The 17,830-nt window shown below is 52.7% G+C and overlaps 1 protein-coding gene across 1 annotated transcript in view; it reads left to right on the top strand.

Moving 5' to 3' along the window:
- The first annotated feature begins 16,081 nt into the window (after positions 1–16,081).
- The window catches only part of HCN3 (hyperpolarization activated cyclic nucleotide gated potassium channel 3), a 243,194-nt gene continuing 241,445 nt past the window's right edge, over positions 16,082–17,830 (top strand). The window contains exon 1 of the mRNA XM_078669532.1: positions 16,082–16,227. Coding sequence (XP_078525658.1) covers positions 16,082–16,227 — 146 coding nt within the window. The remainder of the gene's footprint in view (positions 16,228–17,830) is intronic.

The raw sequence follows: 17,830 nt of genomic DNA, 5'->3' as shown, positions 1-17,830 counted from the left end.
TCTGCTATGTTTTGTTGTGTTATGCTATGTTTTGTTGTTTTACTATGATATGCTTTGTTTTGCTATGCTTTGTTTTGTTTTGTTATGCTATGGTGTTTTGTTGTGTTATGCTGTGCTTTTGCTATCCTATGCTTTTGTTTGTTATGCTATGCTATGCTGTGTTTCGTTATGCTATGCTATGTTATGCTATGCTGGTAAGGGTATGTGAGGGTGTGTGTGTGAGTGTGTGTGAGGGTGTGTGAGGGTGAGGGGGTGTGAGGGTGAGGGGGTGTGAGGGTGAGGGGGTGTGAGGGTGAGGGGGTGTGAGGGTGAGGGGGTGTGAGGGTGTGTGAGGGTGAGTGAGGGTGTGTGAGGGTGTGTGAGGGTGTGTGAGGGTGTGTGAGGGTGTGTGAGGGTGTGTGAGGGTGAGTGAGGGTGTGTGAGGGTGTGTGAGGGTGAGTGAGGGTGAGTGAGGGTGAGTGAGGGTATGAGAGGGTATGTGAGGGTATGTGAGGGGTGTGAGGGTGAGAGTGTGTGAGGGTGAGTGTGTGAGGGTGAGGGGTGTGAGGGTGAGGGGTGTGAGGGGGTGTGAGGCAGTGTGAGGGTGAGGGGGTGTGAGGGTGAGGGGGTGGGTGAGGGGGTGTGAAGGTGAGGGGGTGTGAGGGTGTGAGGGGGTGTGAGGGTGAGAGGGTGAGAGGGTGTGTGAGGGTGTGTGAGGGTGAGTGAGGGTGAGTGAGGGTGTGTGAGGGTATGTGAGGGTATGTGAGGGTGTGTGAGGGTGAGGGGGTGTGAGGGTGAAGAGGTGTGTGAGGGGTCGGGGGGGTGTGAGGGCGAGTGAGGGGGTGAGGGCGTGAGGGTGAGTGTCTCCAATGCCTTCTTTGAAAATGTTCAGTGCTGCAAATAGAGCATGCCGCCCTAATTATCACAGCATGAGGCCCCAAAGTGATAATTATCACAGCATGCAGAGAGCCGCCCCACGCGGCTGGAGCACTCAACTGCACATTAATTATAGTTGAGTGCTCCAGCAGCCTGGGGCGCCTGTTGACATGCTGTGATAAGTGGGTCTCATGCTGTGATAATTGTTGCAGCGCCTGAGGAAGTGGAGACTCCTGCTGGGATAATTGGTCTTGTGGCTCAGGAAGTAGAGTTTCATGCTGGGATAATTGGTCTGGCAGCGCTTGCGGCGCCTGACGTCCAACAAACGTGCACAAGCTGCTCAACCTTGAAGCGCATTCACAGACCTGGGTCGGCTCGTGCCCAGGACTGTATCGGGCTCGTTCACAGCTGTTACTCCCTTGACAGGGAGGAAGGTGACTATAGTATCGCTGGCGGGAGCGCTTCGCGCTCCAACGCCAGCTCGACCTAAAAAGGGGGGAAGGGAAAACAGGGAAAAAACAGCGGGAGAGGAGCCACAGAATCAAAACCCCTTCAGCTCCCACCCCCCCGCCCAAAAACACTCAGAGCCCACGGGAAGATAGTAAACACACGGATAAGCCCCAGGAACGTACAGAAATATCAAACATAATCATACAATTATGAACGGATCGCCCAACCATACCACAAAATAACAGTCCACAGAGGCAAGATCACTCAACCCTGTCCTCGTTTTTCGCAAACTGTAGTAGTCCAACGAACCAGGAACCAGATCGCATTGAACCGGAGGTGAAGAACAGGGATTCGAATCAAAAAAACACTCAAGTTATAGCGATCGCGTCCCGGATGATCCAGAAAGTACTTTAACCCCCTCAGGCAAAGCAGGCACAGTTCCGACGGGAATACGAAGAAAGCCGGTCCAGCGGCGCAGTCACAGGATCTTCGTTCGGCCATGTTAGGCAACAGGGGAAAAGGAGACCCATCGAGGTTGGTCAATACGGGATCCGGCTGGCGAACCTCCAGAGCAAAAGGAGGCACAGGATGAAGAAGGGGAGCGGACCCCCGGACATCGATACCAACAGCAGCCTCCAGGTCCATGGTCCCAAGGAAAGTCCCGGCAGCACACAACAGAGATGACGCCGCACGAACCGAGGGGGGTCCGGCAGGCCCAGCCAGGGGACCCCTCTCCAGGATAGCGATCGGTGCAGTCAGGGGTGCCCCCCAGGAGCGCAGGGCGGCGAGGATGTCGCCAAGTGTAGGATCACCTTTGCAGTATTCAGAAAACGTGCCGTGCGGCGGATCCGCATCGCCGGTCCCAGCAAGGCCGAGAGTCATGGGGCCGGTCGCCATCTTAGAAGCCCGGCGGGGCCGCTGCGAACACTAACCCCCGCCCGGATATCAGCGGGGCAAAACAGGACACCGGCAACCACCAGCGGAGGTGCCTCCAGGGCAGGAAGGAAAGCCTCCAGAAGAAGGCGATGCGCCGGCACCCCACACGCCGCCGGCACCGTTCTCCGAGTCCGGGCGGAGGAAATCAAAATGGCCGGGCCAGAGAACAAAGGGGAGACGAGCCAGATGTATGGTTAACCCCGTCCATGGAAGTCAGCGCCCCAACACCAGGCTGCAGGACCGCCGGATCAGGCCCGGGAGGCCGCGACCGGTCTATTAGCACAGCGGCCCCTCCGACCGACTCCACACCACCACCAAGGGCCAGCCACCGCACCCCGTCCAGCCCGGGCGCCGCCAGGGAGTGCCAGGTCTGGCCGCTCCGGAGGCCCCAAAGCAGACAGGGGCGTAACTCAAGATCCGTGGCACCCAGGAATCACCGGAGCAGACGGTAAGTGCCTATGAGTTTTCGTCGTTCCATCGCACATCGTGGAATACTTCCCGGGGCAGGATTAAGTACAGGATATTTGTTGCAGACAGGAGAGTGAACGGAGCCGAGCTAAAACGCGGCCATCTCGGACGCGAGCTTGGCTCCTCCCCCCTCCGTTCTCCATTCTTGGCTCGTTGGCATAGTCTTATTTCCCCACAATCTCGCTATGTCGCTTTTCGCCACAACTAATCCTAATGTGCTAAATATAATTTGTGATCTGCCTATGCCTATATCATTTGGAATTCCTAACAGTATAAATTTGGGGTCCGGAGGGATATCTGACTGCAATATTTTATTACGTTCTGCTTTAACAGCCTTCCAGTATGTCTGTATATGTGTACACTCCCAGATGGTATGATACAAATTCCCCTCTTCTCGTCTACATCAGTGGCATATTGGATCTGTTGCACATCCTATCCTGCGTAGTTTGGCCCTGTCGTAATAGGCCCTATGCAGAATTTCGTATTAAATTAAGCGGGGACAGGATTTAATTGCAACCTCCCTGGGGTGCATCAGGGCTGCCTCCCATCCACCTCCTCCATTGCGACTACATCCTTTTCCCATGTGGCCCTCAATATCCCTAGCCTGTCTGGAGCATTATTGTTTAGAGTCTTGTAGGTGGCCGATACTGCCTTTGCCGTGAGATGTTCTTGGAATAGTCTCCCCTTTGGTGGTGGATAATCTGGCAAGGGGGGAGTCTGCTATGTTTTTTGAATGCCATGCATGTTTTAACTGAGCATACTTAAGAAACTGGTTGTAAACTAGGTTGTAATGAAAATTCTGTCTTGAGAGCATAAAACCTCTTGATGACACCTTTATCGCTAATATCTCCTATCGTAGAAATATTGATGGTATCCCAATCCTTAAACCCTCTCAGTTTTTGTGACTTTTTCAGCCTGTTCCCGTGCCACTGGGGCATTTCTTCGGTGATTTTATGATCCCATCCAATTGCTTTGGTTGCCCTTCGCCAGGCTTCTATCGTTGTTTGTGTGGCTGGGAGAAGTTCCCTGATCCCCTGCCGCCATATAGGTAGTGGAGGAATGTTCTCCGTTGCATAGTGTCTCTCTCTAACCTATACGTTGGGTGGTCGCCCAGTGTGTGTATCCAGCCTTTGATTGGTGTTAGATGTTCAGCTCAGTAGTAGGCCTCCAGGTCAAGCAGTGATATCCCTCCATTGTATTAATTGCATTTCAGTGTGTGTAGTGCTATTATCTGTTGTTTCCCTAGCCACAGGAGCAAACGTACTTCAGCATCTATTTAACAAAATATTGATTGTGGGAGGGAGTAGTATGTATTTTGTAGGGCATAGAGAAATTGTGGGAGTGTTATCATTTTGAACATTGCTGCCCGGCCCAGTATAGTGAGTGATAATGTTTTCCATCGTTGTATGTCTTCGTTGAATTTCGTCAGTATACGTTTAATATTTTTTTTAGTAGCATAGGTCTTTAATTGTGTTGAAGAAGATTCCTAAGTATGTAAACCCATTATATTTTTTGGGAGATCTCTGGGAAGTATGGGCCATGTTGTTATTTCTCCGAAACTGTAAATCACGGATTTATGCCAGTTTAATTTATAGCCCGAGTTTTGTCCATATGTATCTATTGTATCAAATAAAATGGGAATTGTTGTGTCTGGTTGGGTAACTTTTAAGAGGATATCATCTGCATACAGAGAAATCTTTACTTCCCTGGAATCCTCCAGATCAACTTGGAAAACATGTATCTCTGGGTAGTGATGGACCATACATGCTAGTGTCTCTAGTGTCATTGCAAAGAGCAAGGGGGACAGAGGGCGTCCCTGCCTCATCCCACACCCTATGGGGAAGTCCTGGGAGGTTCGCCTATTCATCCAAACATTCACCCTCAGATCCTTATATAATAGTACTACCCATTTTCTATACTTTGGACTTAGGCCGAATTTAATCAGGCCCGCCTCCAAGAAGGGCCAATGAACAGCGTCAAATGCCTTTTCTGCGTGTAAGGATATTAATAAGTGCGGAGTGTCACAATTTTTCACCTTCATGTGATGTGTTCTCCATAGGTTCCATCTGGTGGCTCGGCCCGGCATGAAGCCTGAGTGAACACAGTGTGTCAGGGTAGTTAAACCCTAGAGCAGGGGTACTCATAGTACGGCCCGCGGGCCGCCAGCGGCCCGGCAAGCCTTCCCTGGTGGCCCGCGGACCTTGCAGACATGTACCAGTTTAAAAAAAAATGTTTTCAAGAGTGTCAGTAAACACAGCCGGTTAATGCAGCCTGGACTCGGAGAGGCTCTGCTCTAGGGGGTGCCGGGAGATTCCAGCCATAGAGTGGAGCTGCAGGGGCCTCAGAAGAGGTGAAACAGAACAAAGCCTCATTAACAATTTAATGGTCTTTTAAAGACCTGCGAAGTGGCGGGGGGGAGGTGGGGAGCTAGCCCTTTGAACTTAATGGGCGTTGCACACCTGTATGAGGCACATATATTTCCTTCAGGGCTTTGACCTGGCACGCAGGTTTCTGGTGGTCACATACATAAGCTTGCTTGCCCCTGGCTGAAGGTAGGGCTGTCCTTCACAACCTACTTTTAACAGTGTGCAAAGCTTCACTTTACACCCAGCATGGCTGGAGCCGGGCCTTGGGAAGCCTCTGCGGCTGCGGGGAGCAGTCCTCCCACTTCACTTCTTTTTCTGCTCTCTTGTAATACGGGAATTGTTGGACAATTACAGTGACCAGTACTCAAAGACAAACCCCATGACTGATTGAACCGAGCATGAACTTGGAGATCGCTCTGCGCAGCTCGTTCTCCCCCGAGTAGAATTTGTTTTATCGACACTGAAGGGATGAAAGTCTGAATCTGCCCAGCCTTACTTGGAATCTCTGCCCTCCGGATTACACCTGATCTCTGCTGCAGCGGTCCAGCCAGCTCTCGTGCACCCTCTATATTAGGGTGTCATTAATAATGTGCTGCAGATTTTGGGAAGGCTGGGGAAGGTGGTTCGATTTGTGCAGCAAAGAGCTCTTGCTTTTCGTGATATTTCTAGTAGAATTATTACACCTCGCCTAGACAGAGATAGGGAGACGGAGATGGAGAGAGAGGGAGAGAGTCAGGGCAGGGTGAGGGAGGGAGAGACAGAGGGAGGGCGAGGGAGGGAGAGAGAGGGAGAGCCAAGGCAGGGTGAGGGAGGGAGAGAGTCAGGGGAGGGCGAGGGAGAGAGAGACAGAGGGAGGTAGAGTGAGGGGAGGGCGAGGAAGGGAGAGAGTCAGGGGAGGGCAAAGGAGGGAGAGGGAGGGAGGGAGAGAGTCAGGCGAGGGAGGGAGAGAGCCAGGGGAGAGCGAGGGAGGGAGAGACAGAGGGAGGGAGACTGAGGGAGGGAGAAGGTCAAGGGAGGGAGAGAGTCAGGCGAGGGAGGGAGAGAGTCAGGGGAGGGAGAGAGTCAGGGGAGGGCGAGGGAGGGAGAGAGGGAGAGTCAGGGGAGGACGAGGGAGGGAGAGAGAGGGAGAGTCAGGGGAGGGCGAGGGAGGGAGAGAGAGGGAGAGTCAGGGGAGGGAGAGAGAGGGAGAGTCAGGGAAGGGAGAGAGAGGGAGAGTCAGGGGAGGGGGAGGGAGGGAGGCAGAAGGAGGGAGGGAGGGAGACAGAGGGAGGGAGACAAAGGAAGGGAGAGAGAGGGAGACAGAGGGTGAGAAGGAGGGAGAGAGAGAGGGAGGAAGACAGAGAGAGAGAGGGCGACAGAGAGAGAAAGGGGGAGAGACAGGGAGAGAGGGAGACAGAGAGGGGGGGAGATGGAGAGAGGGAGGGAGACAGAGAGAGGGAGTCAGAGAGAGGGAGGGAGACAGAGAGAGGGAGGGAGACAGTGAGAGTGAGGGACACAGTGAGAGTGAGGGACACAGAGAGAGGGAGGGAGGGAGACAGTGAGAGTGAGGGACACAGTGAGAGTGAGGGACACAGAGAGAGGGAGGGAGGGAGACAGAGAGAGGGAGGGAGACTAGAGAGGGAGGGACGGAGACAGAGAAAGAGAGAGGGAGGGAGGGAGAGAGAGAGAGAGAGAGAGATATTTGTGTATGCTGAGTCTGGCGGCTCAGTGGACGAAGACATCCGCTGCAGGGGCCTGTGTTCAACCTCATGGTCACAGTTTTTTTTGGGCTCTAGCCCCGCCCCCTCTCTCACTGACCCCGCCCCCACCTGTGCGGCCCTCGGCCACAAACCACACTGTAAATTTGGCCCCTGAGAGAAAGTTTGTGAGTACCCATGCCCTAGAGTAGTCTTTTCAATAGGATAGTTGCCAAAATCTTGACCTCCATATTAAGGAAGGATATTGGGCGGTAGGACTCACACCTGCCTTTTGGTTTCCCTTGTTTATGGATCGGTTTTATTGTAGCCATACAGAGATCTAACAGAAGGTTTCTCTCTTCAGGTGCCTCTGTGAAGAGTGTCCATAAAAGGGGGCTAAGGAGGTCTGTGCACTTTTTGTAAAATTCCGCCGGAAGACCATTAGGCCCTGGGGTCCTCCCTGGGCGTAATCTAGCTATGGGGGTCCTTATCTCCTCAATCGAGACGTCTCCCTTCAGTACCAATCTGTCCGCATCATCGACTGTCAGGGTATGCACCACTGCCAAGTATTCTTCAATGGCAGACGGGTCCCCCAGGGGTGGGCATCATAGATGTCTCTGTAGTATAGTACAATGTTCTGCATAATCTGATCGTCTTTACTATGTGTGGGTCCCTGTGTGTCAATTAAGCACTCTAACCACCTGGCCTTTGCTTCTTTTTTACAAAGCCAGGAGTTTCCCTGATTTGTCCCCTACATCGTATAATCATCTATGAAGGGCCGCTAAGGCCTGTGCTTTAGCCGCCTAGCATGCCACGTCCTGTATTCATGTTGTGAATCTTTTAGTTGCCTAAGTAGTAAGGGATCTTTCTGGATAATGTGCCATTTCTCTAGGGCTAGGATGGGCTTTTCTAGTTGTATTAGGTCTTCCTGATCTTTCTTTTTCTCCCATGCTATACGGTTTTGAGATCTGTCCCTCAAGACCGTTTTGTACGTTTCTCACATTATGACCCCAGATTTGACTGATCCTAGATTTTCTTCAAAAAAGACCTCTGTGTCTGCCCTTAATCCTTTTAATATGGTCTTATTTTGGAGGTCCCATGCATTTAATTTCCATTGCTTGGTTATACCTTGTTGTCGGTCTCCTATTTGTACATAGAGTGGGGAGTGATCCGACAGGCCTCTGGCCAGATATTCTACCTTGTTTATTTCCCCATGTTCACTTTTCAGGAGGAAGACATAATCCAGGCTTGAATAGACTTTATGTGCCCCTGAGTAGTGCGAGTACTGCTTCGCACTTGGATTAATGTGTCTCCACACATCTAATAGCCCCAGTGTATCTGCGAGGCGAGCCAGTGGTGTAGTTGTATGCATCAGGTTTTGCCCCTCCAGACTATCTATGGGCCTGTGCATAACATCATTAAAGTCGCCCCCTACTATATTGAGCGAGGTCGTGGAGTCTAAGAGGATCTCTGTCAGTTTGCTTAGTGTGCGGGATTGTAGTTTGGATGGGGCGTATATGGAGATAACGGTCAAGTTGCATCTGCCCCACTTCCCGGTCACCCCACATATGTACCTTGTGGGTCTGTCCATGTGCGCATGGAATAAAAAGGTGGTGATATTTCATGAGGATTGCCACTCCCCATGAGCCGGACGTGTATTCTGCATTGGCCAGGACTGTGTATGCTCCACTGCCAAGCAGTCCGCATTTTGTTCCCTTCATGTGTGTTTCCTGTAGTAACACTACATCTGGGTGCAATATTTTGATGTATCTAATTACTAAACCCCTTTTAATCCTATCCCCCAGGTCATTGATGTTCCATGTTAGGATGGGGAGAGGGTCGTCATCCCGTGTCATCACCTTGTTTTGGGGGGTATTTGTCCTTATGTCTGGGGTATGTTGGAAATTGCATTCTGGCTTGGTGTCTCTGTCGTGGTGTGCATCCTATATGTATCCTGCGACTAAACTTAAATACTAACTCAAGCTATCTAGTTCCCCCACAACCAACCCCTCCCCACCTCCTGCCTCCCCCTCTTCACACTTTTCCCCATGATCCCTTTCCAGATCCAGTGTTTAAGGAGAAAGAGAGGTCCGTTGCCCGTCCTCCTTATCAACTTACACTATGAGTTCAAATCCCACAGTGGTAAAACTTGGAATAAGAGAAGAAGGTAGCGTGTAGTGCAGAAGAGAAGGATAAGGCAGAATAGAGAAGAGAACAGAAAAGCAAAAAAGAGAGAAAAAGAGAGATAAGAAAAGTTGTTGCAGGCCTCCACAAACCTGTCACTTTCACTTGGTCTCGAGGCCTCTCTGTCCATTAGAGTTCCAAGGAGGCGCTGGGGGGTGGCCACATAGTCACTTGCTCCTATGGTCAGATTTTGTTGCAGTTTCTTATTTCTGTTCCAACTCGTAACGGGTGTATCGTCTTGTGTCTGTGGTAGACCTGCCGCCATGTCTTGTTCCATTGCCATTATTGCTGGCACTAGAGGGTGCTGATTTCCTTCTTCTTCTTCCGACGTGACTTCCCTATGATCTGAATCTGTCCACAAGTCTCTCTGGGTGGCTATGTGGGTGAGTTGGGAGTCATTTCCTCTTACAGATTCCGCTGAGATCGGTGTATTTCTTCAAAACCTTCCTGTCCCTCTGAACATGTACGGGGTTATCCCCATTGCGCACATCTTCCTGTGTTCCAGAGTTTTTATCTTCTTCGGTGTCCCAATTGTTCTCATATCCATTTCATGTACCCTTTCACTGTTCTGTTGCGGCCCTTCTGGTCCACGGAAGTTTGGTCATTCCTCCACCCATCTCCACGCCTCTTCTGGTGCCTGAAGAAGTGTGATTTGCCCCTAAAGATTACCTTCAATTTTGCAAGGAATAAAAGCATGTATTGAATCTGGTGTGCTCTGAGCTTCAATTTTACAGAGTCAAAGGTTTGTCTTTGTCGTGGAACCTCCCTGCTGTAGTCCTGGAATATCTTGATATGTGAGTTCTTGTGACTGATATCTCCCAGTCTTCTGGTTTCTCTAAGTATCAAATCTCTGCCCAGGAAGTTCAGAACTCTTGCTATTATAGGCCTCGGTGGCGCACCTAGAGGGGGTTTTGACGCCTGTGCCCTGTGTGCTCTCTCGATCACAAAGCATGTGGATAATTTATCTACCGGGATGAAGTTTTGTAGCCAGGAGCGTAGAAATTACTGGACATTCGTTCCTTCGATCCCTTCCTGGAAACCCACGATGCATAGGTTGTTTTTTATCGCTCTATTTTCAGCATCTTCGATACGCCATTGGATATCTTTACTTAATGCCTGTCGTTCAGTTACCCCCTTCCGGAGATCCTTTATTGCCTCCTCTGCTTCTGTCACCCTAGTCTCTGATTCTGTCACTCTTTCGGATAGATTACGGAGATCTTTCCTCAGCAGCGTATCGTTGGAACCCACTGCCCATATTTTTCCTTCCAATGCAGTTCTGGATGCTTGAATAGCCTGTAACTGTGTTTCTGTGTCTGACATGGGTGGCGGCGGACCCTCTGGGGGTGGTGTGACCACCTTAGTGTAGCAGTCCATTTTTCCTTGTCTGGGAAGTTTAGGTGCCTTGTTTTTGCCCATTGCTGGGGCGGATGTGTTGAGTTTCTAGGGGTCGGACTTATTCTTGTGGTGGGTTCTGGTAATGTGTATTCGTTGTGTGTGGGCCCCTGCTGCCAGTACCTGTCTGGCAGCACCACTCTCTTGACTAGATGGCTTTAGGCGTCACCGGTGTAGTCTGCCCCATCTTTGATTGTCTATCCTGGATTGCCGCTGACAGGCCCAGGGAAGTGCTCTCTTCCTCCCGGTGCATCAAAGGGCCAGCTCCTGATACAGGCTCACCTCCTCAAGACGTCTCACGAGTCTCACACTTTTGGGGGGCGGGGTCGCAGTATATTCCTCCAGGCCATTATGCGAGCCTTCGGGCCAAATCTCCTCCTCAGCCACCTAGTGTTGATAGTTCACGGTCATAGCGCGTCAGTCCTCAAGGTGATCCAGGCTATCTCCCTGCAGGAGCCCCACTCCTCTTCTATGGCCCAGGCTCCCCTGGAGCCAGGCACCACTGCGGGCCCCACCACAGATCACTTTATGTCCCGGGAGGTCGGGTCTTTTCCGGTATTTCTGCACACTCCACTCTTCAGCAGTGTTTTAAATTGGTGCTGTGGTCTGGTACAAGCCCCAGGTGCGATTATTCCACTGCCTGTGGGCACCTTTAAGTCACTGTGGATCCGGGAGGGAGCCAGGACCAGCCCCCTGGTCAGGGTGAGCCTTGTTGCGGGGCTGGTGAGGCATTTGTTCCTCCCCGTACTCCAGTCCCTCACTGTCACTGCGGGGAGGTGGCCACAACCACGGATCACCTTTATTTCATTGTTGCTACCCCCGTGTATGCCGCCGTGTGGTCCTCAGGTGTCGGCCCCGGGCCGTATCGCTGCCGTCTATCTCAGGTCGCAGGCTCAAGTTCCTCTGTGGACGCAGAGTAGGGCTCCCCGGGTCTCCCCAGGTCCCTTCACACCCCTACACCGGAGTCAATACCTTGCCCGGGCCCTTGCGCCTCAATCCAGCATCTTCCTTTGTTTGTTGCGTGGCTCTTCTCTCCTCGGGTCCCGTAAAGGGACCCTGGCCACCACTCAGCCCGTCTCGGGCGAGACTCGGATCCAGTGAGGCCACGGTCGGTGTCGGAGTCTTCTTGCCTGGCCGTCTCGCTCTCCCTCCGGTTGTGGGCGCGGCCCTTCCCTCTCCGATGGTTCTCCTCGCTCTCCCTGGACTCCATAAGTTAGTTACTTCCCCTGTGGCTCAGGGCCACCTAGTCTTGTCTCCGCTCCAGGCCTCCCAACAGCCGCCTGTGGAATCTTCTGCAGGTCCCGGTCTTTACTGGGTCTCCGTGCCAGTTCTCTTTGTCCCATCATCCTGCTGGGGTGGAGCGGCCGACCCTCTGCCGGGAGTATGACCCTCCCTCCTTCTATGGGCCTTCACCGTTTCATGTCGCTCAGCGTGGCGTGTCTTTTTGGTAAAACGTTGTGGGCTATCTGGCACCACCCTCTCGGGGGAAGGGACACTCCCTATGGCTGTCTGCTATGCCCAGGCCTCAATTGGTGTCCCGGTCAGGCCCGCACTTCCACGGTGATATACTTGGATATGACAGCTGGCTTCCAGTCAAGGGCACAGGCTTCTCCTCTCTTCAGCGGGCCTCTTCAGCAAACTTTTTGAGGCCCAGTATCACAGACTCCGGGACCTCGGCTCTGGTCCTCCATCACCCAGGACCCCGGGCGGTCTCACCTGGTACCCATCCCTGTCCCTCAGGTGCACTTATGCTCGTTATCTCTCCGCAGCCGCGGCCTGGGTGCCTGGGCGACAGTAGCCGCCCTGCCCTTCGAGCCAAGTCCAGGCCGAAATTCTCCGGTCTCTGCATTGTCTCCTCCGTCTGCGGCTTTTCTTTGTATTTACCCCCTTTTTTCTACTTTTGAAGTTGGATTCGTCGTTACTGCTGTTCTCCGGATTCAGGGTAACTTTTTACCCACCACGGGACTACCGGATTATTTTATGATCTTCAGCTTTTGGCCGGAGCTTTGTGAGGACACATCTCACTCGGCTATGTTGCTTGCCACGTCCCCATATGCAAACCAGTCTTCACCCTGTTCCTGCCCAAACTGCCAAGCCAGGTCTTTCCTGGACCAGAAACAAGCATCCTGGGACCGGTTTTGGGGTAACACCCTTCATCAGCCAGGCTAGCTTGAATCCAGTGGCAAAGTGAGCAAGGGGCCCACATCTAGGCATACCCTGCCAATTTAGGCCGAACAAAGCAAACACAAGGAGATGATGGACGGAGCACTGAAACTTTTCAGACACTCACCCCCAATCACAGATCTGGGTTGAATCCATCATTGTTCTTTAGCTCTGGGGTGTGATTGAGGTGAGTGTCTGAAAAGTTTCAGCGCTCTGACCATCATCTCCTTGTGTTTGCTTTGTTTTCCTTAAGTTGGCAGTGTATGCCAAGTCGTGGGTCCCTTACTCACTTTGCCACTGGATTCAAGCTAGCCTGGCTGATGAGGGGTGTTACCCTGAACCCGGTCCCAGGATGCGTGTTTCCGTTCCAGGGAAGACCTGGGTTGGCAGTTCGGGCTGGACTGTTCCCATGAGAAGCAGGGTCAAGACTGATTTGCATATGGCTGGGTCTGAACTGGGGTGGTGGAGTGATGGATTCAACCCCGATCTGTGACTGGGGTGGGTGTCTGAAAAGGTTCCGCGCTCCTTCCATCATCTCCTTGGGTGTATTTATATAGAGCTTACTTCCCCTGAAGAGGCATCGAAGTGCTTTTTGGCGAGTAGCACGCTATTCTGGATCCCAAAAGAACAAGGTGAATAAAGACAAACATTGGAATGTTGTCCCAGAAGGTATGTCCCAGCCATTGTCTTCAATGGAGCTCCCCTCCTCCCTCGTCCTGATCATCATTAGCTCAACATTGCTTTGGAACTGGTTGTGTACAATAAGTGGTCGTACAGAGAGGGTGTCTCTGCTCTTATCCTAACCTCCCTGATGAAGTGGAGGCCAGTTATATTTGTGAATTCCTGGCACACAGAGAGGGGTGCTCTGCTCTTATCCTAACCCCACTGATGAAGTGGAGGTCAGTTATATCTGTGAATTTCCGGCACACAGAGAGAGGGGCTCTGCTCTTATCCTAACCCCCCCTGATGAAGTGGAGGTCAGTTATATCTGTGAATTTCCGGCACACAGAGAGAGGGGCTCTGCTCTTATCCTAACCCCCCCTGATGAAGTGGAGGTCAGTTATATCTGTGAATTCCCGGCACACAGAGAGGGGGGCTCTGCTCTTATCCTAACCCCCCTGATGAAGTGGAGGCCAGTTATATCTGTGAGTTCCCGGCACATAGAGAGAGGGGCTCAGCTCTTATCCTAACCCCCCTGATGAAGTGGAGGCCAGTTATATCTGTGAATTCCTGGCACACAGAGAGGGGGGCTCTGCTCTTATCCTAACCCCCCTGATGAAGTGGAGGTCAGTTATATCTGTGAATTCCCGGCACATAGAGAGAGGGGCTCTGCTCTTATCCTAACCCCCCTGATGAAGTGGAGGCCAGTTATATCTGTGAGTTCCCGGCACATAGAGAGAGGGGCTCAGCTCTTATCCTAACCCCCCTGATGAAGTGGAGGCCAGTTATATCTGTGAATTTCTGGCACACAGAGAGGGGGGCTCTGCTCTTATCCTAACCCCCCTGATGAAGTGGAGGTCAGTTATATCTGTGAATTCCCGGTACATAGAGAGAGGGGCTCTGCTCTTATCCTAACCTCCCTGATGAAGTGGAGGCCAGTTATATTTGTGAATGCCTGGCACACAGAGAGGGGGGCTCTGCTCTTATCCTAACCCCCCTGATGAAGTGGAGGTCAGTTATATCTGTGAATTCCCGGCACATAGAGAGAGGGGCTCTGCTCTTATCCTAACCCCCTGATGAAGTGGAGGCCAGTTATATTTGTGAATTCCCGGCACACAGAGAGAGGGGCTCTGCTCTTATCCTAACCCCCCTGATGAAGTGGAGGCCAGTTATATCTGTGAATTCCCGGTACACAGAGAGGGGGGCTCTGCTCTTATCCTAACCTCCCTGATGAAGTGGAGGCCAGTTATATCTGTGAATTCCCGGCACACAGAGAGGGGGGCTCTGCTCATATCCTAACCTCCCTGATGAAGTGGACGCCAGTTATATCTGTGAATTCCCGGCACACAGAGAGAGGGGCTCTGCTCATATCCTAACCTCCCTGATGAAGTGGAGGCCAGTTATATCTGTGAATTCCCGGCACACAGAGAGAGGGGCTCTGCTCATATCCTAACCTCCCTGATGAAGTGGAGGCCAGTTAGATCTGTGAATTCCCGGCACACAGAGAGGGGGGCTCTGCTCTTATCCTAACCTCCCTGATGAAGTGGAGGCCAGTTATATCTGTGAATTTCCGGCACACAGAGAGGGGGGCTCTGCTCATATCCTAACCTCCCTGATGAAGTGGAGGCCAGTTATATCTGTGAATTCCTGGCACACAGAGAGGAGGGCTCTGCTCTTATCCTAACCCCCCTGATGAAGAGGAGGCCAGTTATATCTGTGAATTCCTGGCACACACAGAGAGGGGGCTCTGCTCTTATCCTAACCCCCCTGATGAAGAGGAGGCGAGTTATATTTGTGAATTCCTGGCACACAGAGAGGGGGGCTCTGCTCTTATCCTAACCCCCCTGGTGAAGTGGAGGCCAGTTATATCTGTGAATTCCTGGCACACAGAGAGAGGGGCTCTGCTCTTATCCTAACCTCCCTGATGAAGAGGAGGCCAGTTATATCTGTGAATTCCCGGCTGCTGCTCGGGTTAACGAAGGAACATTTGCATCACGCGTGCCATAAAAGCAGCGCCTGACAGCTGCCCGTCAGCACTGACAGCGCGCCTGGAGAGCGCTGGGTACCAGCGCCGGCAGAGATGCTCTCGCAGGCCTTTGGAGGGCAGCATTGACGCTGCTGAGCCGCCAGCATCCTCCTCTGCAGAGATGCACATCCCTTCCGTCTCCATCCATCCTCTCTCTCTCTGCTCGCCCTCTCTCCTCGCCGCAGCCGCTGCCCTCACCTCTGCCTAGCCGGGGTGCGCCACAGCCGGACCGTCCCTAAGAGGATGCCAGAGGGGGCTTAGAACCAGATTAATTCTGCACACCTCAGCTGAAGCCGGGGCTCGGCGCCCGCCAAGGTGAGATGCGAAGCAGAAAGTGCAGCTGCCTGGCACTCACGCACCCCTCCTGACCGGGCAGCTGGCACCCGGACCCCAATGGACTTGGGCGCCTCCCTGGTTCGTGGCGCGTTCCGGGAGCTCCGGGAAGGATGCAGCTCGCCGCAGACGGCGGGGCGGACCTGCGGGCAAGGGCGTTTGAAGGAAACGTGAGGAGGGCCCCCTGAGGAAGCAGCGCTCGCCTCCGAGAGCCGGGCATGGATGCCGAGCTGGGCACCCGTGGCCAGCGCAAGGCCAGCCTGGCCAAGGAAGGCCGGAGGGGCCGGGGCAGCCTCCACTCCCTGCCCAACCGGGCCTCCCAGGACAGCGAGCTGGGGGACAAGCAGCCCATCGTGGACGGGGAGGCCCACCTGCCCTCGGAGGATGCCTGCACCACCCTCTCCAGCGCCAAGAGCTCCACCTCGGGCCCGGGCCAGGCCGAGCCGCCGGCCTCGGGGGTGTCCTCGCCGGCCCGGGCCTCGCTGGACAAGCAGGGCGGCGAGCAGAAGTCCGAGGCGGGCGAGCAGATCGTGCCGGACGCCGAGGACCCCAGCTCCGGGCAGTACACCTTCATGCAGCGGCAGTTCGGGGCCATGCTGCAGCCGGCCATCAACAAGTTCTCCCTGCGCATGTTCGGGAGCCACAAGGCGGTGGAGATCGAGCAGCAGAGGGTGAAAAAGGCGGGATTCTGGATTATACACCCCTACAGCGATTTCAGGTAAGCACGTGTCCTTTATAGGACCCGATGCCTTCATCCGGACAACTTGCAAAAGCTTTTTGTCTTTCGCTTAACAAGCATGGGATACAGAGAGAGATGAAGTGATTTGCCCAGGATCACACATTGCCAGTTTGGAAAGTACTCAGATTACCAGGTTCCACAAAGAAAGGCCAAACCACTAGAATACATCTATTCTGCTGCACCAGAAAACCCATCACTAGATAACGTCACTATCACTACACCAAGTCTACCCGACTACGCCACATCTTCTCAGCTATACCACATTTTCACCCCTACACCACATATTTTCCACTGGACTACACCAACATCATACATCGCCACCCCCATCCGTGCCATGGAGAACTACATGGCTTTCCGCAGGGCTATTAAAACCCATCTTTTCCCCAGAGCCTAGTGCCTTCTTCTGATTTCCAGCCTCTATGTTCTGCTTCAGCGCTGGGACACCTCTTTGCTGAGGCAGCTGTGCGCTATACAAAACAAGCTAACATAACATAACATTATACAACATCTCAGCCACTAGACTGGCATCCTCCGTAGAGCCGCACCTCCACCCCTGGACTACATCACCACCAGTGCACCACAGCTGAATCACTACGCCATGCACCATCCACAGGTGTTCGTCACCACCATTAGACCACATCCCGTTCGCTAAGTTACATTTCCATCACTAGACCGCATGCTTCACCAGCACCAACAGGCCGCATCTTGAGCATCATACCACATCTCTGCCACTAGTCCTCAAACCATCCACAAGACCTCATTTCCACCCTAAAACCACATCCTCCTCCACTTCCACTATTTGACTACACCCTATCCTCAAAATCTCACTTCCATTTTTAGACCACATCTACACAGGACCTCACCTGTGTCACTGGATTACATTTCCCTAACTTCACCACATCTCCACAGGGCCTCACCTGTGTCATTGGATTACACCTCCCTTACTTCACCACATCTCCACAGGGCCTCACCTGTGTCATTGGATTACACCTCCCTTACTTCACCACATCTCCACAGGACCTCACCTGTGTCACTGGATTACATTTCCCTAACTTCACCACATCTCCACAGGACCTCATCTGTGTCATTGGATTACATCTCCCTAAATTCACCACATCTTCACAGGACCTCACCGGTGTCCCTGGATTACATCTCCCTAAATTCACCACATCTCCACAGGACCTCACCTGTGTCACTGGATTACATCTCCCTAAATTCACCACATCTTCACAGGACCTCACCGGTGTCCCTGGATTACATCTCCCTAAATTCACCACATCTCCACAGGACCTCACCTGTGTCCCTGGATTACATCTCCCTATATTCACCACATCTCCACAGGACCTCACCTGTGTCACTGGATTACATCTCCCTAACTTCACCACATCTCCAGGACCTCTCCTGTGTCACTGGATTACATCTCCCTAACTTCACCACATCTCCACAGGACCTCACCCGTGTCACTGGATTACATCTCCCTAACTTCACCACATCTCCAGGACCTCCCCCGTGTCACTGGATTACATCTCCCTAACTTCACCACATCTCCAGGACCTCCCCTGTGCCACTGGATTACATCTCC

The sequence above is a fragment of the Lissotriton helveticus genome, chromosome 12 (genome assembly GCF_964261635.1).
Source record: "Lissotriton helveticus chromosome 12, aLisHel1.1, whole genome shotgun sequence".
In the NCBI taxonomy this organism is placed as follows: domain Eukaryota; kingdom Metazoa; phylum Chordata; class Amphibia; order Caudata; family Salamandridae; genus Lissotriton; species Lissotriton helveticus.
Note: the sequence above shows the minus strand (reverse complement) of the source record. Positions and strands in the feature narration are given on the sequence as shown.